Raw genomic sequence first — 20,237 nt, 5'->3', positions numbered from 1 at the left:
CATGGCCGCGGCCATTATTTTCAAAGAGCCTGAACCGCAGAACACGGCCGTAATAAGACATGCCCGTTCTTTCTGCGGTGCGGGCTCCTGGGCCATGCACAGACCGTGGAAACCACGGTCGTGTGCATGGCCCCATAGAAATGAATGGGGCCGCAATTTTCCCGTGGATTTTCGGGGGGATTGCGGCCGTTCGTGTGCATGGGGCTTTAATATTCTGGTGAACAGTTAAAACGGACGATCTCGTATCATGATTGTTGCAAATGTAGATGGTGTCAAATATAACAAACTTATTAGAGCACACCAAAATTTTAAATAAAATAAATTACTATAATATCCTTTTGATTCATCGGTTTCATGTAGCAATTTAAGGCCTGGTTCACACAGAGTTTTTTGACAGGCAGAAAATATCTACTTCAAGATTCCTTCTGGAATTTTGAGGCAGATTTTTATTTGCCAGAATTTTTGGTTGCTTTTATTTTTTAGCATTTTTTACAGCGGCAGTTGAATCTAAAGAAGAAAACACTCAAAACGAGCACCGCAGGTTTTTTTCTGCCTCCCCCTGATCTCAATAGTAGGTCAGCGTCAGAAAATGCTTGAAGAAAAAGCATGCCGCTCTTTTTTTGCGCGAGCTGGCAAAAGCCATCGGGGGAAAAAAAGCCTCTGCCTCCCATTAAAATCAATGGATGGCGATTTGGGCCATTTCCTGACGCTGATTCCGACACGGTTTATGTGTCTAAATCAACGCTAAGAAACTCTGTGAGAACTGATCCTAAAGATTTAAAAAGAGAATCCGTTTTTTTTATATTTCAGAAAAAAAAATAAAAAGGTCTGGGCTTTTACTCTGGGTGGCAGACTTCTGCACCTGAAATCTTCTCTTCTGTATTCTGTCAACAGTAGAGACCAAGCTAGACTAAGCCTCCCCTTTTAGCTAAGCCTTACTTCTTTCTAAAGGCCCCTTTACACGGGCCAATGATCAGGCAAACGAGCGTATTAACGCCCGTTCTCGATCATTGAACTGGGTAAACAGGGCAATGATCAGCCGATAAAGGCGCAAACGCTCGTTCATCAGCTGATTTGTAGCATTTATGCTACAATAAATATTATCGTTGTCTGTAATGCGTCTCCCTGTGTAAATAGGGAGATGTTCAGCCGAAATGATAGAAATGTATGAAAACAAGCAATCATAGTAACGTACGCTCGTCCCCGTACATTACTGATCATTTCTCTTTTCGAAAGTAGCGATCGACGAGCTGTCTTGTTGATCGGCGCTCGCTTTTACACTCAATATTGGCCGGTGTAAAAGGACCCTTAGGGATTATTCACGCAACAGGTTTTAACGGCCGTGTGATGGACTTTTTTTTAACGGCCGTCTCATGGCTGCATTAAAATCTGTTAACCCCAATAGGACTATTCACACGGATGATTTTTTGACGGCTGTCAAAAAAATAGAACATGCCCTATTTCGGGCCGTTCTCATGACCACATGGCTCCCATACAATTCAATGGCTGTTACTTGGATGCCATCCGTGTGACGGCCGTTAAAAAGGGGTCCTGTCCTGGTGTCCCCGAGCAGAGCATCCGCTAGTGTTCTGACCAGTACTCCGTCGCTGTGGAAGCTCCTGATGTCACTGTCAATATTTGGACAGTGACTTCAGGATCTTCCCTAGCACTGGAGCCCCAGGGCAGAGCATCAGATATCACTCTGTCCGGGGACTCCAGCACTGCTTCTGACAGTGCTATACCCTGGGGCTTCAGCGGTAGGGAAGCTCCTGAAGTTACTGTCCATATATGGACAGTGACGTCATGAGTTTCCTGGCCCTGAAGTCCACAAGCAGAGCATCAGCTAGCGCTCTGCCCGGGGACTCCAGTAATGCTCCTGACGTCACTGTCCATATGTGGATAGTGACGTCAGGAGTGTTCCCAGGGCCGGAATCCCGGGACAGAGCCTCTATTAGTGCTCTGCCCGGGCATTCCGACTCCTGGGAAGCCCCTGACATCCCTGTCCAAATGTGGACTGTGACGAAAGGAGCTTTCCCTGGACCGCGCTCTGCCTGGGGACTCCAGCACTGCTCCTGATGTCACTATCCGTATATGGGCATTGACGTCAGCAGTTTCCCAAAGTTTCTCATCCCTTTCCTGGGTCCAGTTTTGGAACGAAGTATAATTGTTTTGCTTTTTTTTGTTGTTTGTTTGTGGGGTTTTTTACAGGTTCGGTTGTTTGACTGCTTCGATGACAGCGTTTTATTAAATTCTTTAATAAAGTGGTTAACGAAGGTTGTGTGGGGTGATTTTATTTTTTCTACTGGTCTGTGTTTGGTTGTTTTTGTTTTTTAAACTATATTACTACCACCTTAGTAATGACCGTTGTCTGATTCACAGCATCCATTACTAAGGCGGGGCTTAGTGTTAGCTGGTGAAAAAGCTAACACTAACCCTCCTAATTATTGGCCCGTTACTCACCGCCACCAGATGTACCGGTTAGAGTCGGCTGCGATACAGTACGCAACCATCTGTAGTGATGATTGGATACTTGGGCAGCGGCAGGCTGGTATTACTAGGCTGGAAAAGCCCAAAACCGTGGCCTTTTCTACCCTGGTAATGCTAGCCTGCTTTTATGTTGTATCTGGCTAGTTATGAAAAATAGGGGGTACCGCACAGTTTTTTTTTTCTAATCATTAATTTATTTACTTTTAAATAACTATGTGGGGTCTTCCCCATGAAAAATGGGGCAGACCCCACATAGTTTTTTAAAAGTAAATTAATTAATGATTAGTAAAAACTGTGTGGTACCCCCTATATTTCATAACTCGCCAGATACAGCATAGCAGCAGCAGGCTAGCATTACCAGGGTGGGAAGGGCCACTGTTTTTGGGCTTTCCCAGCCTAGTAATACCAGCCTGCGGCCGCCCCAGACCCTGGCCATCCCTACAGATGGTCGGATACTGGATTGTACCCGGTTCCTCCTGGTACCCCAGGTGGCGGTGGGTAGCGGTGTAATAATGGGGGTTAATGCTTGTCTTTTCACCGGCTAACACTAAGCCCCGCCTTAGTAATGGATGCTGTGAATCAGACAGCAGTCATTACTAAGGCGGTAGTAATAAAGTTAAAAAAAACACAGAGACATAGAAAAACATTTTTTTTATTGGAATAAAAAAACCTGTCGGCGAGCTACGCTGTTTCCATATATTTGGGAGTTATAGGGGGCGTTAGCACTAAAAGTGCCTAGGGCAGCATCAACTCTAAATACGGCCCTGCTTTCACCTACGCTTTCCCCCTGTCCCCCTCTGCCTCCATCTTTGCACCTCTCCCCATCCTCCCACAGAGCCTCTGCCACCATCTGTGCCCCCATCACAAATAAAGTCCTCTTCAGTGTCCCCTGTACCCCATAAGACCCCCCCTGCCACTTTCTGTTCCCCAAAGTACCCCTACCACATTCTGTGCCCCCCTGCCACCTTCTTTCCTGTGCAACACCCCCGTAGAGCCCCGTGCACATTCTGACTCCACAAAGAGCCCTTTCCTCAGATTTCTGGCCCCTTCACCTAAAACAGTAGCTTGTCTCCTGCTGTCTACCCTGTCCCTGCTCCCTCTCAGAGCCCTGACACTTTCTGAACCCTCTTCGGTTCTTTGTTCAACATCTGCGGTTGCTGTCCGAATTGCCGAGAAATCAACCAAAGCTGCAGTACATGGTTCAATGGTTGTATGGACATGGTAGCAAGCCAAAAATGGCAGAGAAATTGCCAGAAACCAATGCTAAAGCAGAGGGATCAGACCAATCTCTTTATACTCCGAAAGAAAATGGTAACTGGGCGATCACTGTGGGTATTTTTTAGTGGGTTGGGACAAAAAAAAAAGACAAATGAAATGTATCCGTTTTTAAAACGGACAATCGACCGTCCAAAACGGAAATCTGCCCCGGAAAGAGAACGGATCAGGTACAAAACGGCCATCAAAAACGGACCAAGGCAGCCGTCACTTGGATGTGATCCAAGTGACGGCCATGTTTTCTGCCGATCGCTCTCTCTCGTGTGGAGGAGATTTTTTGCCAGTATCATTGAAGAATTGTGGGGGTTGGTAAGGGGAGCTGTGTGGCGCTATATAAATGCTCGTAGAGGGACCCTGTCTAGGAGTGGAATCCCCCTAGAGCGTTTCCAACCCTCTGGCCGGGGATTTAAATTTAGAAGAAGCCCCTGACGTCACTATCCATATATGGACAGTGATGTCAGGGGCTCCTCCAGGAGACGAATCCCCGGCCAGTGTGTCGGCAAAGTTCTGGCCGGGGATTCCACTCAGGGAGCCCCAATCGCGCTCTTTATCTACAGGGAGGGGGTGTAGCACTATCTACAATGGGGTGGTCAGTGGCACTACCGGCGAGGGGTCCGTGTGGCACTACCGGCGAGGGGTCCGTGTGGCACTACCGGCGAGGGGTCCGTGTGGCACAACCTCTGCGATTCCTGTCCGAATTGTCGAAAAATCAGCCAAAGCTGCAGTAAACGGTTCAATGGTTGAGAGCACATGGTAGTTAAAAACTGAAATACGGCCTGGAACGGATGCAAAACTGAATTAAAACCACCGAGACCAAAACGTCAGTTTTTATCGGCCAACACCCGGACCCTGTTGTGTGAATAGAGCCTTAGGCTACATTCACATGACTGAAAAAAAAATGGCCATTAAAAACGGATCAACTGTTTTTCATGGCCATTTTGCATCAGTGTGTCTCTAAATTTTCATCCATTGCCAGTCCGTCTGTACATTTTTAATGGCCATTTGTCATCTGTTTGCCATACGTTTTCATGGCCGTTCAAAAAAATTAAAAAAAGATGGTTTTCATTTGTCAGTTTTTTTTATTTTTTTGTCCCAACCCCCTGAAAACACCACAGTGCCCATGTGGATAGTGCTGCAATATCCCTGTAGATAGTGCCACAGTGCCCACTGTAGATAGTGCCCACATAGTGCCACAGTTCCCACATAGTATCACAGTGCACACATGTAAAGTGACAGTGCCACAGTGTCTATTGTAAATAGTACCACAGAGCCCATGTAGATAGCGCCAGTGTCCCCTGTAGATAGTGCCCATGTAGATAGCGCCAGTGTCCCTGTAGATAGTGCCACAGTGCCCATGTAGATAGCACCACAGTGTCCCCTGTAGGAAGTGCCCCACCCCCACTGTAGATAGCACACCCCCTGTAGATAGCACGCCCCTTTGTAGAAACCACCCCTCTCCTCTGTAGATGTCGTCACTATAGGAGCGGAATCTCTCTGGCCGGGGGTTTCTCTCATAGACTGAGCCCCTGACATCTCTGTCTATATATGGACATATATAGACAGAGGTCAGAAGAGCGGAATCCCCTGCCAGAGCGGGCCGGGGATTCCGCTCCAGGAGTAACCCCTTGACGTCACTGTCTGTATATGGATAGTGACGTCGGGGGCTTCGCCAGGAGTTGAATCCCCTGCCAGGGCGGGTTCTGACCGGCGGGGATTCCACTCCTACAGGGAGCTGCAGTGGCGCTATCCACGGGTGATGTGGGGGGAGGTTGCTATCTTAAGTCAGGGGGGTGCTGTCTACAAGACTGGAGTCCCCGGTAATGTCAAGGTCTTCCTCCGGCCTCCAGGTAGCGCTGTGTGCGGGGAGTCCTCGGCCAGGATCAGTTCTTACCGGCCGTTACAAGAATTGTTTCCTGAAAAACGGACGGTAAAAACTGATCCATTGATTTCTATGGAAGCCGTTTGGCCGTGAAAACGGTCAAAAATAGAAACTGTCCTATTTTTTGACGGCCAATATTCACAGACCGTGTGAATACATTCATAGAACTTCATTGTTCTAATAACGGCCGTGTGGAGGCCGTTAAAAAAACCAAAAACTTTTTTTTTTTTAACAGATAGCAAGCACACTGACACATTCATTTCTATGCACACTTCCGTTGTTTTATCGGAACCAGTTGGCCGTTCCGACAAAAATAGGACAGGTCCTACTCCTGTCCGTTTTTGACGGATCAGTCTTGCCCTTTTCATTCATTTGGTCTGTTGAAACAACAGACTGCACATGGAAACCATGCGTGTGCGGTCCGTGTTTCACGGATCTGTCATCAGCGGCCGTACGACCGAGACCGGGTCAAGAAAAACAGTCTGTGTGTCGGCCGGATTTCCCGGCCTGACCACGGTACAGGTGAACGGGACTCCTGGCATCATAGACATTTATGATGCTAGGAGTCTCTGCCTCCCCACGGAACAGCTGTTCTGTACTGAACAAAATGATACAATACGGAACAGCAGTTCTGTGGGGAGGCAGAGACTCCTAGCATTAGAAATGTCTATGATGCCAGGAGTCAAGTTCACCTGTACCGTGGTCATGCCGGGAAGTCCGGCCGACAGATGGAACGTTTTTTCACGGCCCGATCTCTGTCGTGTGCAAGAGCTGTTACTCTTTAGCGGAACATGATGAGAATCACATAGTAAATAACCACCGTTGTTTTTACCAGGTCTCTACAAGACTGTTTGTTAGAGGAGCTTGCGGAAATCCTTGCAGATCAATATTTTTTTTCTCTGTATTTTTCACATTAATTTCTTCTTTAGTGTCCTTTTTAACAAGAATTTATGGCGAATATGGGTAAGGTTTTTGGATCAATCTTCTAACTTGGCTTCTTATGAACTTGGTGTTAGTGTGTTTGAGTAAGGCATCATTTACACGAGCGTAATATACGCGCGTGCTTTTCACGCATGTCGTACGCACCTATATTAGGCTATGGGGCAGTGCAGACAGTGCGTGAATTTTGCGCAGCGCGAGTGCGTTGCGTAAAACTCACGACATGTCCTTTCTTTGTGCGCTGTTCGCGCATCACGTACCCATTTAAGTCAATGGGTGCGTGAAAACCACGCAGGTCGCACGGAAGCACTTCCGTGCGAACTGCGTGATTCGCGCAACAGCTGTCAAACTCTGAATGTAAACAGAAAAGCACCACGTGCTTTTCTGTTTACAAACATCCAAACGGAGTGTCATAATGATGGCGGCTGCGCGAAAATCACGCAGGCGCGCATCATACACTGATGACACACGCAGCTGTTAAGTGCCTTTTGCGCACGCAAAACGCTGCGTTTTTTGCGTGCGCAAAACGCACACGCTCGTGTAAATCAGGCCTAAGTATGTAAACTGGATTTTGAGTTCCTCTGAGGACACCACCGTTCTGAGGGCATTTTTTTGTATATTGCTGTAGAATGCGTCAGCGCTCTATAAAGAACAGTTAATGATAATTCTCACAGAACAAAGTTGACTGCCTGTTTGATTATTTACATGCAGCATTTTTAATGCCCAACAGATCAAAGTTTTGCAGAAAAATTGCTGGAAGACCATGACTGTCCACCAGTAAGGACAGAAGAGCCTTTACCAATTCCCATCGCCAGTAAATTGTAGGTATAGCTACATCATCTATACCTTCCGACCGCTTTGATATACTGGGGAACATTTATGTTCACCGTTCTATAAGTAAATGTGAAAAAGCCAGTGTTAACCATAAAAAAAATCAAATATCTGCTTTCACCCAAATGGTTTTCCAGGCTTTGAAAAAACAAACCTCTGCAAATGAAATAACATGATTTCGGAAAGACCATTTCATTCTTCCACCGACCTAGCCTCGCATTCAGTGTTTACCTGGTGGCCAGTGATTGGCTCTAGTGGACATGTGCCGACACATCATTGCTTCAGCAAGGTTAGACACAGACCACCAGGGGATCACTGGATTGGTGGGGATTTAAAATATCAGTACGGACTTTTTTTTTTAATTGTGTTATTGCATATTCAACTGGCTTTATATATATATATATATATGTTATTTTTATTTTAGAGCTGGGAAAGCCCTTTTTAAAGATGTTATCCCATTATTTAATATTATATTTCTTTGTTAGATCACACATAACATTACAATTTTTCAATTGAAGCGATTTCAGAAATGCTTGCGTGTCTAGATATTGCTTCTACATAATTGTTACGGCGCCCCCTAGTGTTCTTTTGATCCCCTTTCAGAATGTTCACCTAATAGTTACTGTTTTGCTAGTTCCTACTTAGAATCTGTTAAACATTTGAACCAATAGATTAACTGTACCTATTTTAAAGGATTATTCCCATCCCAGAAAGTGATGGCATAGCACTGGGATATGCCATTACTTTCTGATCGGTGGCGGTCCAACTGCCGGAACCCACACCGATCCTGGGAATGGAACGGATATCTTCACCGTTTCTCCCCACACAGCGGTGCTTTGGGCCTCCCGCTGTGCAGGGAACTACACCACAGCTCTATTCAAGTCTGATGGGAACCTTTTAATCGAGCTCTAGCTATGTAATTCACTCTGGTGATTGAAAACATGCAGAAATCTGAATGTATCTTTGAATGTGAAGCAAGAAGAAAACATCATGTAAATGTTCTGTAATACAAAGTACGTGTAAAGTGGTTACATATGTTCGTTTTTAAACTGAGTTGTTCTAAAAAGGCACTTAAAGTGAAACGCTCGTGAAAAAACAGGTTATTTCGCTCCGAAGGAGGCAACCTTATGCTGTCACTTGAAAATTTCGGGGTAAAAATGCAACTGGTTGTTCACTTTAAACTAAGATTTAAACTTCTCACATATGTGTAATAGTGACCTTGTGAAAAAAAACAAACCTGAATTTCTGTTGTGTTCTAAACAGAGAGGAAGACTTACCCTATTTAGAAGCGGAGTCCAATGATGAAGTGCTCCCTTTTGTCACAAGTGTCCCTTATGAGGAGCACCGCTGTGGACCGATGTGTCTCTCGAACGTGAATCCGTACTTCAGCAAAAGCGAAAATCCACTCAAATTTCCAGTTCTGTGTCAATTCCAGAGGCGACATGCAAAGTCTGGTCTCATCTCAAGGCAGTTGGATGTGGTCTACAAAGCCCCCTGTGGAAAGAGTCTCCGGGACTTTGACGATGTGCGCTCTTACCTCTATCAGACTCAATGCTGCTTCTTATCTCTGGATCATTTCTCTTTCAATACTTACCTCCAGCTAGATAGAAACCTTGTCAAGAGCCAGGTAGTTTTTCAGGAAGCTGATCTAAGCAGAGATGCCGAGCTGGTGCCAGTCCCATTCTGCAATGAGATCGATAACACCAGACCAGCTCCTTTTACGTACAGAAAGTCTCCTTGGCCACGTGGATACTCCATCAATAATTTCACTGACCTGTTCGTAGGATGCTGTGACTGTACTGACGGCTGTTTGGATGTGTATGTATTAATAACGAAATGCCCAAAAAAAAATTGCATGCAAATTTGATTTCGCTAATAGAATAAGCATTCTCAGATATGTAAAGTGATTAGAAAAAAAGGGTCTGCCTTTGTTCTAGAAACCGTACCACTATTGTCCATTGGATCTGTTTTGTGATTGCAGCTCAATCACATTCAAGTAAACGGAGCGAACTGCAATGCCAGAAACCGCCTGTGAATAAGAGTGGTGCTGTTTCTGGTGGAAAAAAAAGACAACCCCTTTTTTTCTTTTCTAATTCTGTTTCCCACTGCCTAAACCTTGCTGTGGAAAGATGGCCCAGGTTAATGTTTTATTGGTCTTAACCATACATTGTGTTGGCCCATCAGCCAATTAACTGGCATTGGGATCATTTTTGCAGAAAACCAAATTAGATTTGGAGATGGTTTTGCGTTAAAAAAATAAATAAAATTCAAATAGATATTCGTTTAACTGGCTCTAAATGTAGAGTGGCACCTTTTGTGCATGTTAAGTGCTGTCGCTTTTGAGAAAAATGCATCAGTGGATTGTGCACATACTAGTAATATGGTTTTATGTTATAATGTTCCATATTGTGTGCAATATATTCCCCTCTCCAGGTCAAAATGTGCTTGTCTGCAGCTTACTGCCAGAGAACTTGGTAAAGATGTCACATTATCAAAGAGAGGCATAGCAGCGGGTTATAAGTATAAGCGACTGCAAAGTCCTGTGCCAACTGGGTGAGTATCAGAATCTGGGTTATCGAAATGTATGAAACGTCATTGTGATTTTAAATAATGGATCTTATTCACTTGTTCAGTAATTTGAGCATTTGCTTCAGTACTGTCAAGAATTGTCTATTAAAGCTGTGCACTTTAATGCAGGCTATATGAATGTAATGTATCATGTAAATGCGCCCGCAACATGTGTCAAAACCGCGTTGTACAGCACGGCCTTAAGGTGCGACTCCAGGTGTTCAAAACCAAAGGAAAAGGCTGGGGGGTACGCTGCCAGGACGACCTTGACGAAGGAACATTTGTGTGCATCTATGCAGGCAAGTGAAAATAGTTAACCTAGTCCAATTTCCATAGATTTGTAAAGTGCGCCACTCTTGTTCCCAGGAAAGAGACATATTCTGGTGCCGTAGGCCATGTGATCCGTACCATTTTGTGGCATGACCCTTTCCTCCATTAAAAGCTTTCTCATGCAGTACCCACCACATTTTTTTACCCATTCCATGTAGTACTTTTACGCCGCCTTTATAAAGCAAAATGCACCCGATTACAAAAATACCTCTGAGGAAGCCACATTGTGGCGATACGCGTGGGGCATTCAGACCCTTCTTTGGATACCACGTTACCATGCTGCGTACATGCAAAACGGTTTGCTGCAATATTCTCTATTCATTTTCATGTAACTATATTGTTATCCGAGGTTTTTATTGGGTGGTCTGGTTGGGGCTTCTTTGTTTAGCCACTTATCAGGGTGGCATCCCCCCAAGATATTAGGTTTAGCATGGATTTGCTTTTTTAAATGATTATGTTTATGTGGTGTCTTTGCCTTTTAAATATATATTTTTATGGTATACTAAGTTATTATTTCTTGCCCTCTACATACCCATTTGTGTTTTGTTTTGTATGTGGCAATATATGTGCAGTGCCCACCAGTGTCTATTCTATATTACATTTTGCAGTTTTGGCGACAGAATATATTAAATTGTTGTTTTTGGTTCTTTTTACCTTTTTTCTCTTCCAGGACGGATTTTAATGAAAACTGTAGATGTGCTCATAGGGCAGGACTCTGTGACGCAAACTCAAGCAAAAAAGACCACTACCGTCTCTGCTACAAAAAAGAGATGCTGCTCTCATTCAGACTCTGAGATTTCTCCTTCATTTTCAAGCACCAGTCAGACGTTTAGGGTTACTCCACTGCTACGGGGAAGTTCACACACTGAACTAAAAAGGTAAATGTGTAAACCCATACATGTTTTATTTTTTTTAACTGTAATTTTTAGGGGTTGTTCACACTGCGTTTTTTTGGCTCTGATTTTGATATGGAAACGGCATTGGAATCCGTGCAAAGAAACGGCCCAAATGGGAGGCAGAGGCGGTTTTTCTTCCCATGCGGCTTTTGTCCACTCACTGAAAAAAAAAAACGCGGCATTCTCTTTCTTAAAGCGGTTTCCGCCTGTAACCTCCCCTTGAAATCAGTAGGAGGCAGAAAAAACATGCAGCGTTTTTTTGCAAGCGGTTTTTGCATTCAATGGTTGAAAAAGACAGCACTAAAAACATGAAGAAAAAAAAAGCGTCAAACAATGCTGGCAATTCACAATCTATTTTCATACGGACCGGGAAAGAAGTGAACCCTTTGTCAATACTTCGAACTGCTTTTCTGATAAGCGTTCGAACGGTAAAAACTTACATTTTATTTAAAATTCCCTCGTGGTGTTGGGGATTTCACCTCCTTTTTACCTGCTCCGGTTTTTAAAGTGAGTTAAAATTTGTTATGTATTTTTCCTCTGTAATTTCTCCTAGACATGTGTGAATATATTGACAACTGGGTGTTACCATTCTAATTTTCAATAGGAGAACATCCCTACACACTATCTATGACAATTTTTTTTGTTTTTTTGATTGAACTCAAAGCTTGCATTAACCCCTTAAGGACGCAGCCAATTTTGGACCATATGACACTAATTTTTTAAATCTGACGTGTGTTACTGTATGTGGTAATAACTTGGGAATGCTTTTACCTATCCAAGCGATTCTGAGATTGTTTTCTCGTGACACATTGTACTTTATGTTAGTGAAAAAATTTGGTCGATTTTATATTCAATATTTTTGTGTGAAAAACACCAAAATGTAGAGAAAATTTGCAAAAAATTTGCATTTTCTAAATTCAAATGTATCTGCTTGTAAGACAGATAGTTATACCACACAAAATAGTTACTAGCTAACATCCCCCATATGTCTACTTTAGATTGGCATCGTTTTTTGAATATCCTTTTATTTTTTTAGGATGTTACAAGGCTTTTAAGTTTAGCAGCAATTTCTCACATTTTCAAGAAAATTTCAAAAGCCAATTTTTTTTAGGGTTCAGTTCTGAAGTGGCTTTGAGGGCCTTATATATTAGGAACCCCCACAAATCACCCCATTTTAAAAACTGCACCCCTTAAAGTATTCAAAACAGCATTTAGAAAGTTTCTTAACCCTTTATACGTTTCACAGGAACTTTTATGGTTAGCCAATAAAGGTATCATACCTATTATACTTTTGTCTTTTTTGACACAAAAGTATTTAACATTTCATACAGGAATTAAAGCAAAGTGGAAGGGAAATTTGCACATTTCATTTTGTTTTTTGCAGAAATTCCATTTTAATCAATTTTTCCTGTAATACTGAAGGTTTTTACCAGAGAAACACAACTGAATATTTATTGCCCTGATTCTGCAGTTTTTATAAATATCCCACATGTGGCCATAGTGCGCTACTGGACTGAAACAAAAGTCCCAGAAGCAAAGGAGCACCTAGAGGATTTTTGGGCCTTCCTTTTCTTAAATTATATTTCAGGCACCATGTCAGGTTAGAAGAGGTCTTGTGGTGCCGAAACAAAGGAAACCCCACAAAAGTGACTCCATTTAGGAAACTACATCCCTTGAGGAATTCATCTAGGGGTGTAGTGAACATTTTGACCCCACAGGTGTTTCATAGATTTCATTAGAATTGGGCAGTGAAAATGAAAAATTACATTATTTTCCAATAAGATGTAGCTTTACCTCAAGATTTTTATTTTTTTTCAACAAATAAATGAGGAAAAGCATCCCAACATTTGTAAAGCAACTTCTCCAAAGTACGTAAATACCAAACATGTGGTCATAAACTGCTGTTTTGGAAAGCGGCAGGACTCTGAAAGGAAGGCACGCCATTTAGCTTTTGGAGTGCTGAATTGATTTCTCTGCACCATGTCGCATTTGTAAAGGTACCAGTGCAGTGGAAACCCCCCAAAAGTGACTCCATTTGGGAAACTACACCCCTCAAGGAATTTTTCAAGTGGTATAGTGAGCAGTTTGACCCCACAGGTGTTTCATACACTGGGCAGTAAAATAATAAAATTTGGATTTTTTTCAAAGAAAATGTTGCTTTAGCCCCAAATTCATCATTTTCACAAGGGGTTAAAGGAGAAAAAGCAACCAATCTTTGTTACGCAATTTCTCCTGAATACGGCAATACCCCATTTGTGGAGATAAACTGCTGTTTGAGCACGTGGCGGGGCTCAGAATGTAAAGAGCACCATGCAACATCTAAGGCCAACTACGATGGCATTTACTGCCCTGTGTCATGAAAACAGAGGATCTGGAGTGTCAAAACATTAGAAACCCAGAAAAGTTACCCCATTTAGGAAACTAAACCCCTCAAAGAATTAATCTAGCGGTATAGTGAGAAGATTTACATTGTAATGTAACACCTTTCAAGGTATTCATCTAGGGGTATAGTGAGAATTTTTAAATTGTGAAGTGACAACCCTCTAGGTATTCATCTAGGGTATAATAAGAAATACTTTCATTTTAGTAAATAAGGAGGACAACCTGGAAAACCCGCAATGGAGTGAGAGGGAATGGCAGGTCCCACTACCAACCTACCCACCATTCCATAAAATCCAGCCCAGAAAATAAATCAAAGGCCTCAGCAAAAAAAGATTTGCTGAGACAACCAATCTCATTTGGATTTATTCCTCTCACCCAGATTTGCAACCTGGATGAGACAGACACTCCCTCGGGTCCTTGGTATAGTGAGAATTTTTAGTTTTGTTTTAGGTGTTTTTTTTACAAATTTTAAATGATCAATTTTTAAATTGGGCTGGTCAGTAAAAAAATGAATAATTGGTCATGTCCAATATGGGAGACAGAAAAGGTGAATGAAGAATAAATAAATTAAATCCAAGAAGGTATGATATATTTTGAAACATTGTTTCATGCACAGGCCGGGATTTGTGGGACACGTCTCACATTGGTATGTGGTGTCCTTACGAATGCCTCGCTTGGCGCACACACAGCATTTTTTTGGGGGCTTCTGTTTTTTTTCAGTGGGGGGGATTTCTGTGGGGAAATGCTGACCGGGAATTAGCCTGCTGACGGAAGAACCGAATGAACTCCCCTCCCCTTCCTGGTCACCAAATATCAGGGACTTGATGACCTTTTCCTGGAATTGCAGGAACGTATCCCCACTGCCAGCGTATTTGTAGAGGACAAAGGCGTTGTATGCTGCCATCTGTGTAATATGCACAGACAGCTTTTTATACCATACCTTTGTCTTGCGCATGGCGCTGTATGGTTTTATAACCTGGTCAGACAGGTCAACGCCACCCATATATTTGTTGTACTCCTGTACACAATATGGTTTTGGGACTTGGGTGGTGGATCCGCGTACAGGGACTAGGCTGCCCCTGCTGTCGTGAATGCTGGTCAGTATAAGGACGTCCCTTTTATCCTTATATTTCAGGAGGAGCAGATCGTCGCTGCAGACAGCTGTGCTCTCTCCTAATTTTAGGATCTGACCCAGCAAAGTTTTCGGGAGGCCGTTCTGTTTTTTGCGGATTGTTCCGCACGCCAAGGTGGATCTAGACGAGAGAACTTTTGACAATGGGACACTATTGTAAAAGTTGTCCAGATAAAGATGATATCCTTTGCCAAGTAAAGGATGGATAAGATCCCATACGATCTTTCCACTAATTCCTAGGAAGGGGGGGCATTCTGGGGGATCTATATGGGAGTCTTTTCCTTCATAGACTCTAAAAGAGTAGGTGTAACCGGTGGCACTTTCGCACAGCTTGTAGAGTTTTATGCCGTACCGGGCTCTTTTATTGGGTAGATGCTGCCTGGCCTGAAGTGCAGTCTACCCTTGAAGCTGACTAGTGATTCATCCACCGAAATATTTTGTTGGGGGGTATAAACTTGGGAAAAAAATTGGGAGTAGTGGGCAATTAATGGTCTTATTTTATATAGCCTATCAAAATTTGGGTCCTGTGGGGGTGGGCACTGACTATTGTCATTGTAATGCAGGAACTTTAGGATGGCTTCGAATCGCTTCCTTGTCATTACTGTGCGGTAAAGGGGGGTATTATATAAAATATCAGGGGACCAATAGTCTCTAATACTGGGCTTTTTTATGAGACCAAAACTTAAAAATATGCCCCAAAACTTCCGCAATTCCACTGGGTTTGTGGGGGTCCAATTTTGGCTTCTCCCATAAAAAGAGTCGGAGTTCTGGGTGATAAACTGTTTCGCATAGATGTTGGTCTGCTGGACAATTAATTCCAAAAGCGTGTCTGAAAAAAAAAGTTTAAAATAATCAATGGGGCTGAAACCCGTAATTTCAATTTGAATGCCTGAGGGGGCTGTAAATTCAGGCACCTTGGGCGTATAATTGTCTGCAACTTTCCATGTCAGCTCAGGCAGAGCAGGACCTACGGCTCTTCTGCGCCGACTGGGGGGTGCAGAGGAAGATGGAAGCACGAACTGTGCTTCACCTTCACTCGCACTGTCCATATCAGAACACAGCATTTCATATGCTTCCTCGGCTGAGAAGACTCTTTTGGCCATACTAACGAACTCTTGCTACCTAACTAACGACCACATTTTTTTTTGTAACTTTTTTTTAATTTAAAAAAACAAACGTTTTTTTATCAAAAAATAAACTGATACTCTCAACTGTGGAATGAGAACAGACCAGCGACCCTCATGTATTCAATTAGTAAGGGTACCCTACCTACCAGGGGAAAAACTAAATGAGACGTGGCATTGCTACCTAACAGGGAACTCGGGCAGTGGGCAATCTAGGGACACAGCAGGGTGATGGCGACCGGGTACTGCGACAGGTGACCGATTACAGCACGGCAGAAGGACACACTGGGGGACTGAAATGATATAATATATATTTTATTTTTATTAACCAGTGGGCACCAAAGGGGGTGATCACTAGTTAATGGGCAGAAAAGGGGCAGATCGCTGGGTTTTTGTGTTTGTTTTTTTTGTCACAATCTTCACTGTATTTGTACTTGCTTCCGACTCTGACAAGCTCTATGATAGGAATGAGCTTGTCCGAGACGGAGATGCCGGCAAACCACTGCTCCTGCGCTGTGATTGGCCTGTCAGTACTGACTGGCCAATCACAGCTCGTGCCGGCACGGGACCACTCTGATTGGTCCTGTGCCGCGAGTCCTGCTCGGCAACTGTCTATGACCGTTGCGATCAGGATGCTGTCACCATGTCTGTTGACATAGTGATAGTTTGAAGCTTGGGCGTAACTGTACGCCTGAATGTGTTAAATCACTTTCATTCCGGACGCACAGTCACGCCCAATCGCGGGACTGGGTTAAAGAAAACACAATATTACGGTATATCATACATTAATATATAAAGAAGAAAATGACATTCTATTCACTGTATACACAACGCATAACAGATTTCAAACAAGTGCTCCAAGGAGCATTTCAGCAAATTAGTTGTGTGACAGAAATATATAGAAAAAAAGAAATAAAATAAATATTACTCAATATCCGTGTACCACCTGATCTAGCTCACACCATCTTCCACTGTCCTCCTTTCCAATAAGGAACGCATAGTATTTCCAGAATCTAAGGTCAGGGAGGAAGAGATCCATCCATCCCAAATCTTCCCAAACTTGAGGGGGCATTTCCTATTACGGTATACTACTCTCTCAAATGGGATGACTTTTATTAACCAGGGTTTCCATTGTGTGAGCGAAGGAGCTCTATCCGCCATCCATCTCAGGGCAATAGCTTTTCTAGCCATAAATAACTTTTCTCTAAGAAATATTCGTGTATGGAATGGGGTTTTCGGTACGGGTACTATCTCTGACAATGTTTAATCTGTGTTCTCATTGTCACACTGTGTAAGGATGCACCTTTATTTGATTGGGTTGGTAACATCCTGTTGTCAATTCCAGGAGGAGTAACCGAGCAATGGCACAATGCAGAGTTTGAAGAAGAGATGCTCCAGAATTGTTATTTCTGGGAATACAAATATTTTCTAAACCAGACCTATCAGGAGAGGTGACAAGTCCTCTTTAACCCCTTAACGCTCAGTGACGTACTATTCCGTCATGGTAACCATCCCGTTCGCGCTCCATGACGGAATAGTATGTCACTGGAGGAATGGCCATTCCGGCCGTCTTCCCGACATATACAGGAGCTGTGACAGCTGCTGCCTTGTACAGCGGTTGCCGCAGCTCCCATAACGGGGACAGATCGATGTGTGTCCGTTGATTAACCCCTTAAAAGCCGCCTTCAAATAGCGATCACTGCTTTTTAGGGGTTAAACCACCATCGACGGCCCGCTACATGATAGCGGGCAGCGATGGTTGCTATGGCCACCAGACGCCTAACAATGGCGTCAGGCTATGCCATCTACGGAAGCCTAGTGGGTCCTGACAAAGTCAGGACCCACTATGCTTGCTGTCAGTGAGTAGCTGACAGCTCTAATACACTGCACTACGCATGTAGTGCAGTGTATTAGAATTGCGATCAGGGCCTCCTGCCCTCAAGTCCGCTAGTGGGACAAAGTAATAAAGTAAAAAAAAGTTGTGTAAAAATAAGAAAATAAAAGTTTTAAAAGTAAAAATCCCCCTTTTTCCCTTATCAGTCCTTTATTCTAAAAATAAATAAACAAATAAACTATACATAATTGGTATCGCCGCATCCGTAACGGCCTGAACTACAAAATTATTTCGTTATTTATCCCGCGCGGTGAACGCCATAAAAGAAAATAATAATAAACCGTACCAGAATCACAATTGTTTGGTCACTTCACCTCCCAAAAATTTTTATAAAAAGAGATCAAAAAGTCGAATGTACCTAAAAATGGTTCTGATCGAAACTACAGTTCGTTACGCAAAAAACAAGTCCTCGCACGGCTTTATTGATGGAAAAATAAAAAAGTTCTGGCTCTTAGAATAAGGTAACACAAAAAGTAAATTATTTTTTACAAAAAGTATTTTATTGTGCAAACGCCATAAGACATAAAAAAAAACTATAAACATCCGGTATCGCCGTAATCGTATCACCCCGCAGAATAAAGTGAATGTCATTTATAGAGCACGGTGAACGCTGTAAAAATAATAGAATAAAAAAACAATAGTAGAATTGCTGTTTTTTAGTCACCACGCCTCCTTAAAAATAGAATAAATACTGATCAAAAAGTCGCATGCACACCAAGAAAACTACAATGGATTCCTCAAGGGGCCCAGTTTCCAAAATAGGGTCACTTTTGGGGGGTTTCCACTGTTTTGGCACCACAAGACCTCTTCAAACCGGACATGGTGCCTAATAAAAAGGAGGCTTCAAAATCCTCTAGGTGCTCCTTTTGCTTCGGAGGCCGGCGCTTCAGTCCATTACCGCACTAGGGCCACATGTGGGATATTTCTATAAACTGCAGAATCTGGGCAATAAATGTCGAGTTGCGTTTCTCTGGTAAAATCTTCTGTGTTACAGAAAAAAATGGAATAAATAGGATTTCCTGTGAAACACCTAAAGAGTTAATAAACTTTCTAAATGCTGTTGTGAATATTTTGAGGGGTCTAGTTTCTAAAATGGGGTGTTTGATAGGGGTGTCTAATATATTTTCCCCTCAAAGCAACTTCAGAACTGAACTGGAACCTAAAAAACGAGGCAACACTTTGCTTTTTACATTATACTGATAATAAGCAGTGCCCACCCCGAGATGACCCCAGTTTTGACCGTTTGAAACGGTCTAATAGGGGTCCCCGTTTATACAGTGCCCGGTTTTCCAAAGCATACACCCCCGAGAATTGTATTTGTATTGATGAGTCCTTGGTACATTTTAAAGGGAGGCTTCAATTCCGCCAGTACCTGCCGAGTAAGAGGGCAAGGTATGGTGTGAAGATGTATAAGCAGTGCTAGGGTGCATCAGGGTATACCTACAGATTTAGGATATGTGAAGGGAAGGACCGCAGTATTCAGCCCCCAGAATGCCCCCCCTTTGTGTGGGATTTGGTGCACCCACTGCTGGACCAGGGTTACCACCTCTACCTGGATAATTTTTATACCAGCATCCCACTCTTCAAGTGCCTCGCTTCCAGAAGTCATGCGGCGCTACTAGAAGAAATCTGAGAGGCCTCCCTAAGACTCTGCAGAGCAAACACTCAGAAGGGGTGAGCGCAGGGCACATTCTAGCAGTAACATATTGTGTGTCAAGTACAAGGACGAGAGATGTCCTTGCATTGACAACAATACATGGCCACACCAGTACCCATGTACCTGTACGAGGTACCAGTACAGAGACCCCCAAACCAGAATGCATCCTGGACTACAATCGGTACAAGGGAGGGGTGGACTTGTCAGATCAAGTCCTGAAGCCCTACAGCGCCATGCGGAAATCGAGGGTGTGGTATAAGAAGCTGGCCGTGCACATCATACAGACGGCATTGTACAATGTGTACGTGCTACATCGATGTGTGAGTCATGTGCCGCTTCCACACAGACCAAAACGAAGTTCGTTTGCAGAGCGAAATCCGGCGTCATTTTCATATGAACCGGAAGCCGCTGTCGGACAGTCAGATGATGACTTCCGGCAGCGGGTTCCAGCCATATGTTCAGGCGCAAGGAATAGGAGCGAAGACCAGCGGAGGCGGCAGGTAATTCATGTTCGTGTATGTGATGTGTGTATTATGTTCGTGTGATACTGTCTGCTGAGCCCTGTATCTAATCCTCCTACATTGTGCAGTCGCTCAGAAAATGGCGGCACACAGTGTATAAGGTTTGAAGATTGAAAACCCTTCCTTCTCCTGGCACTAGCCAGAAGGGAGGGGGGATTGTGTGATGACACTAGAGAGAGTGTGTCCACCCCAAATTTGCAGCATAAATCAATGAGGTTGCTTTACCACATTGACCATGCTGAAATTTGGGAACTTCTCCCTCTAGTGCCCAGTACATGGAAATGTTTTATAAATTAGAATCTAATTTATAATATTTCCTGAC

At 43.4% G+C, this 20,237-nt stretch overlaps 1 protein-coding gene across 2 annotated transcripts in view; it reads left to right on the top strand.

The window, feature by feature from the left end:
* SETDB2 (SET domain bifurcated histone lysine methyltransferase 2) overlaps nt 1-20,237 on the top strand; it is a 64,336-nt gene that overhangs the window by 20,580 nt on the left and 23,519 nt on the right. The window contains exons 5-9 of one of the 2 annotated variants that reach the window (XM_075851786.1): nt 7,311-7,401; nt 8,675-9,229; nt 9,845-9,964; nt 10,109-10,278; nt 10,980-11,187. In XM_075851786.1, coding sequence (XP_075707901.1) covers nt 7,311-7,401; nt 8,675-9,229; nt 9,845-9,964; nt 10,109-10,278; nt 10,980-11,187 — 1,144 coding nt within the window. Of the gene's footprint in view, nt 1-7,310; nt 7,402-7,506; nt 7,701-8,674; nt 9,230-9,844; nt 9,965-10,108; nt 10,279-10,979; nt 11,188-20,237 lie in introns of those variants that run through there. The other variant, XM_075851787.1, reaches the window with a different exon arrangement.

The sequence above is a fragment of the Rhinoderma darwinii genome, chromosome 2 (genome assembly GCF_050947455.1).
Source record: "Rhinoderma darwinii isolate aRhiDar2 chromosome 2, aRhiDar2.hap1, whole genome shotgun sequence".
NCBI lineage: Eukaryota > Metazoa > Chordata > Amphibia > Anura > Rhinodermatidae > Rhinoderma > Rhinoderma darwinii.
Note: the sequence above shows the minus strand (reverse complement) of the source record. Positions and strands in the feature narration are given on the sequence as shown.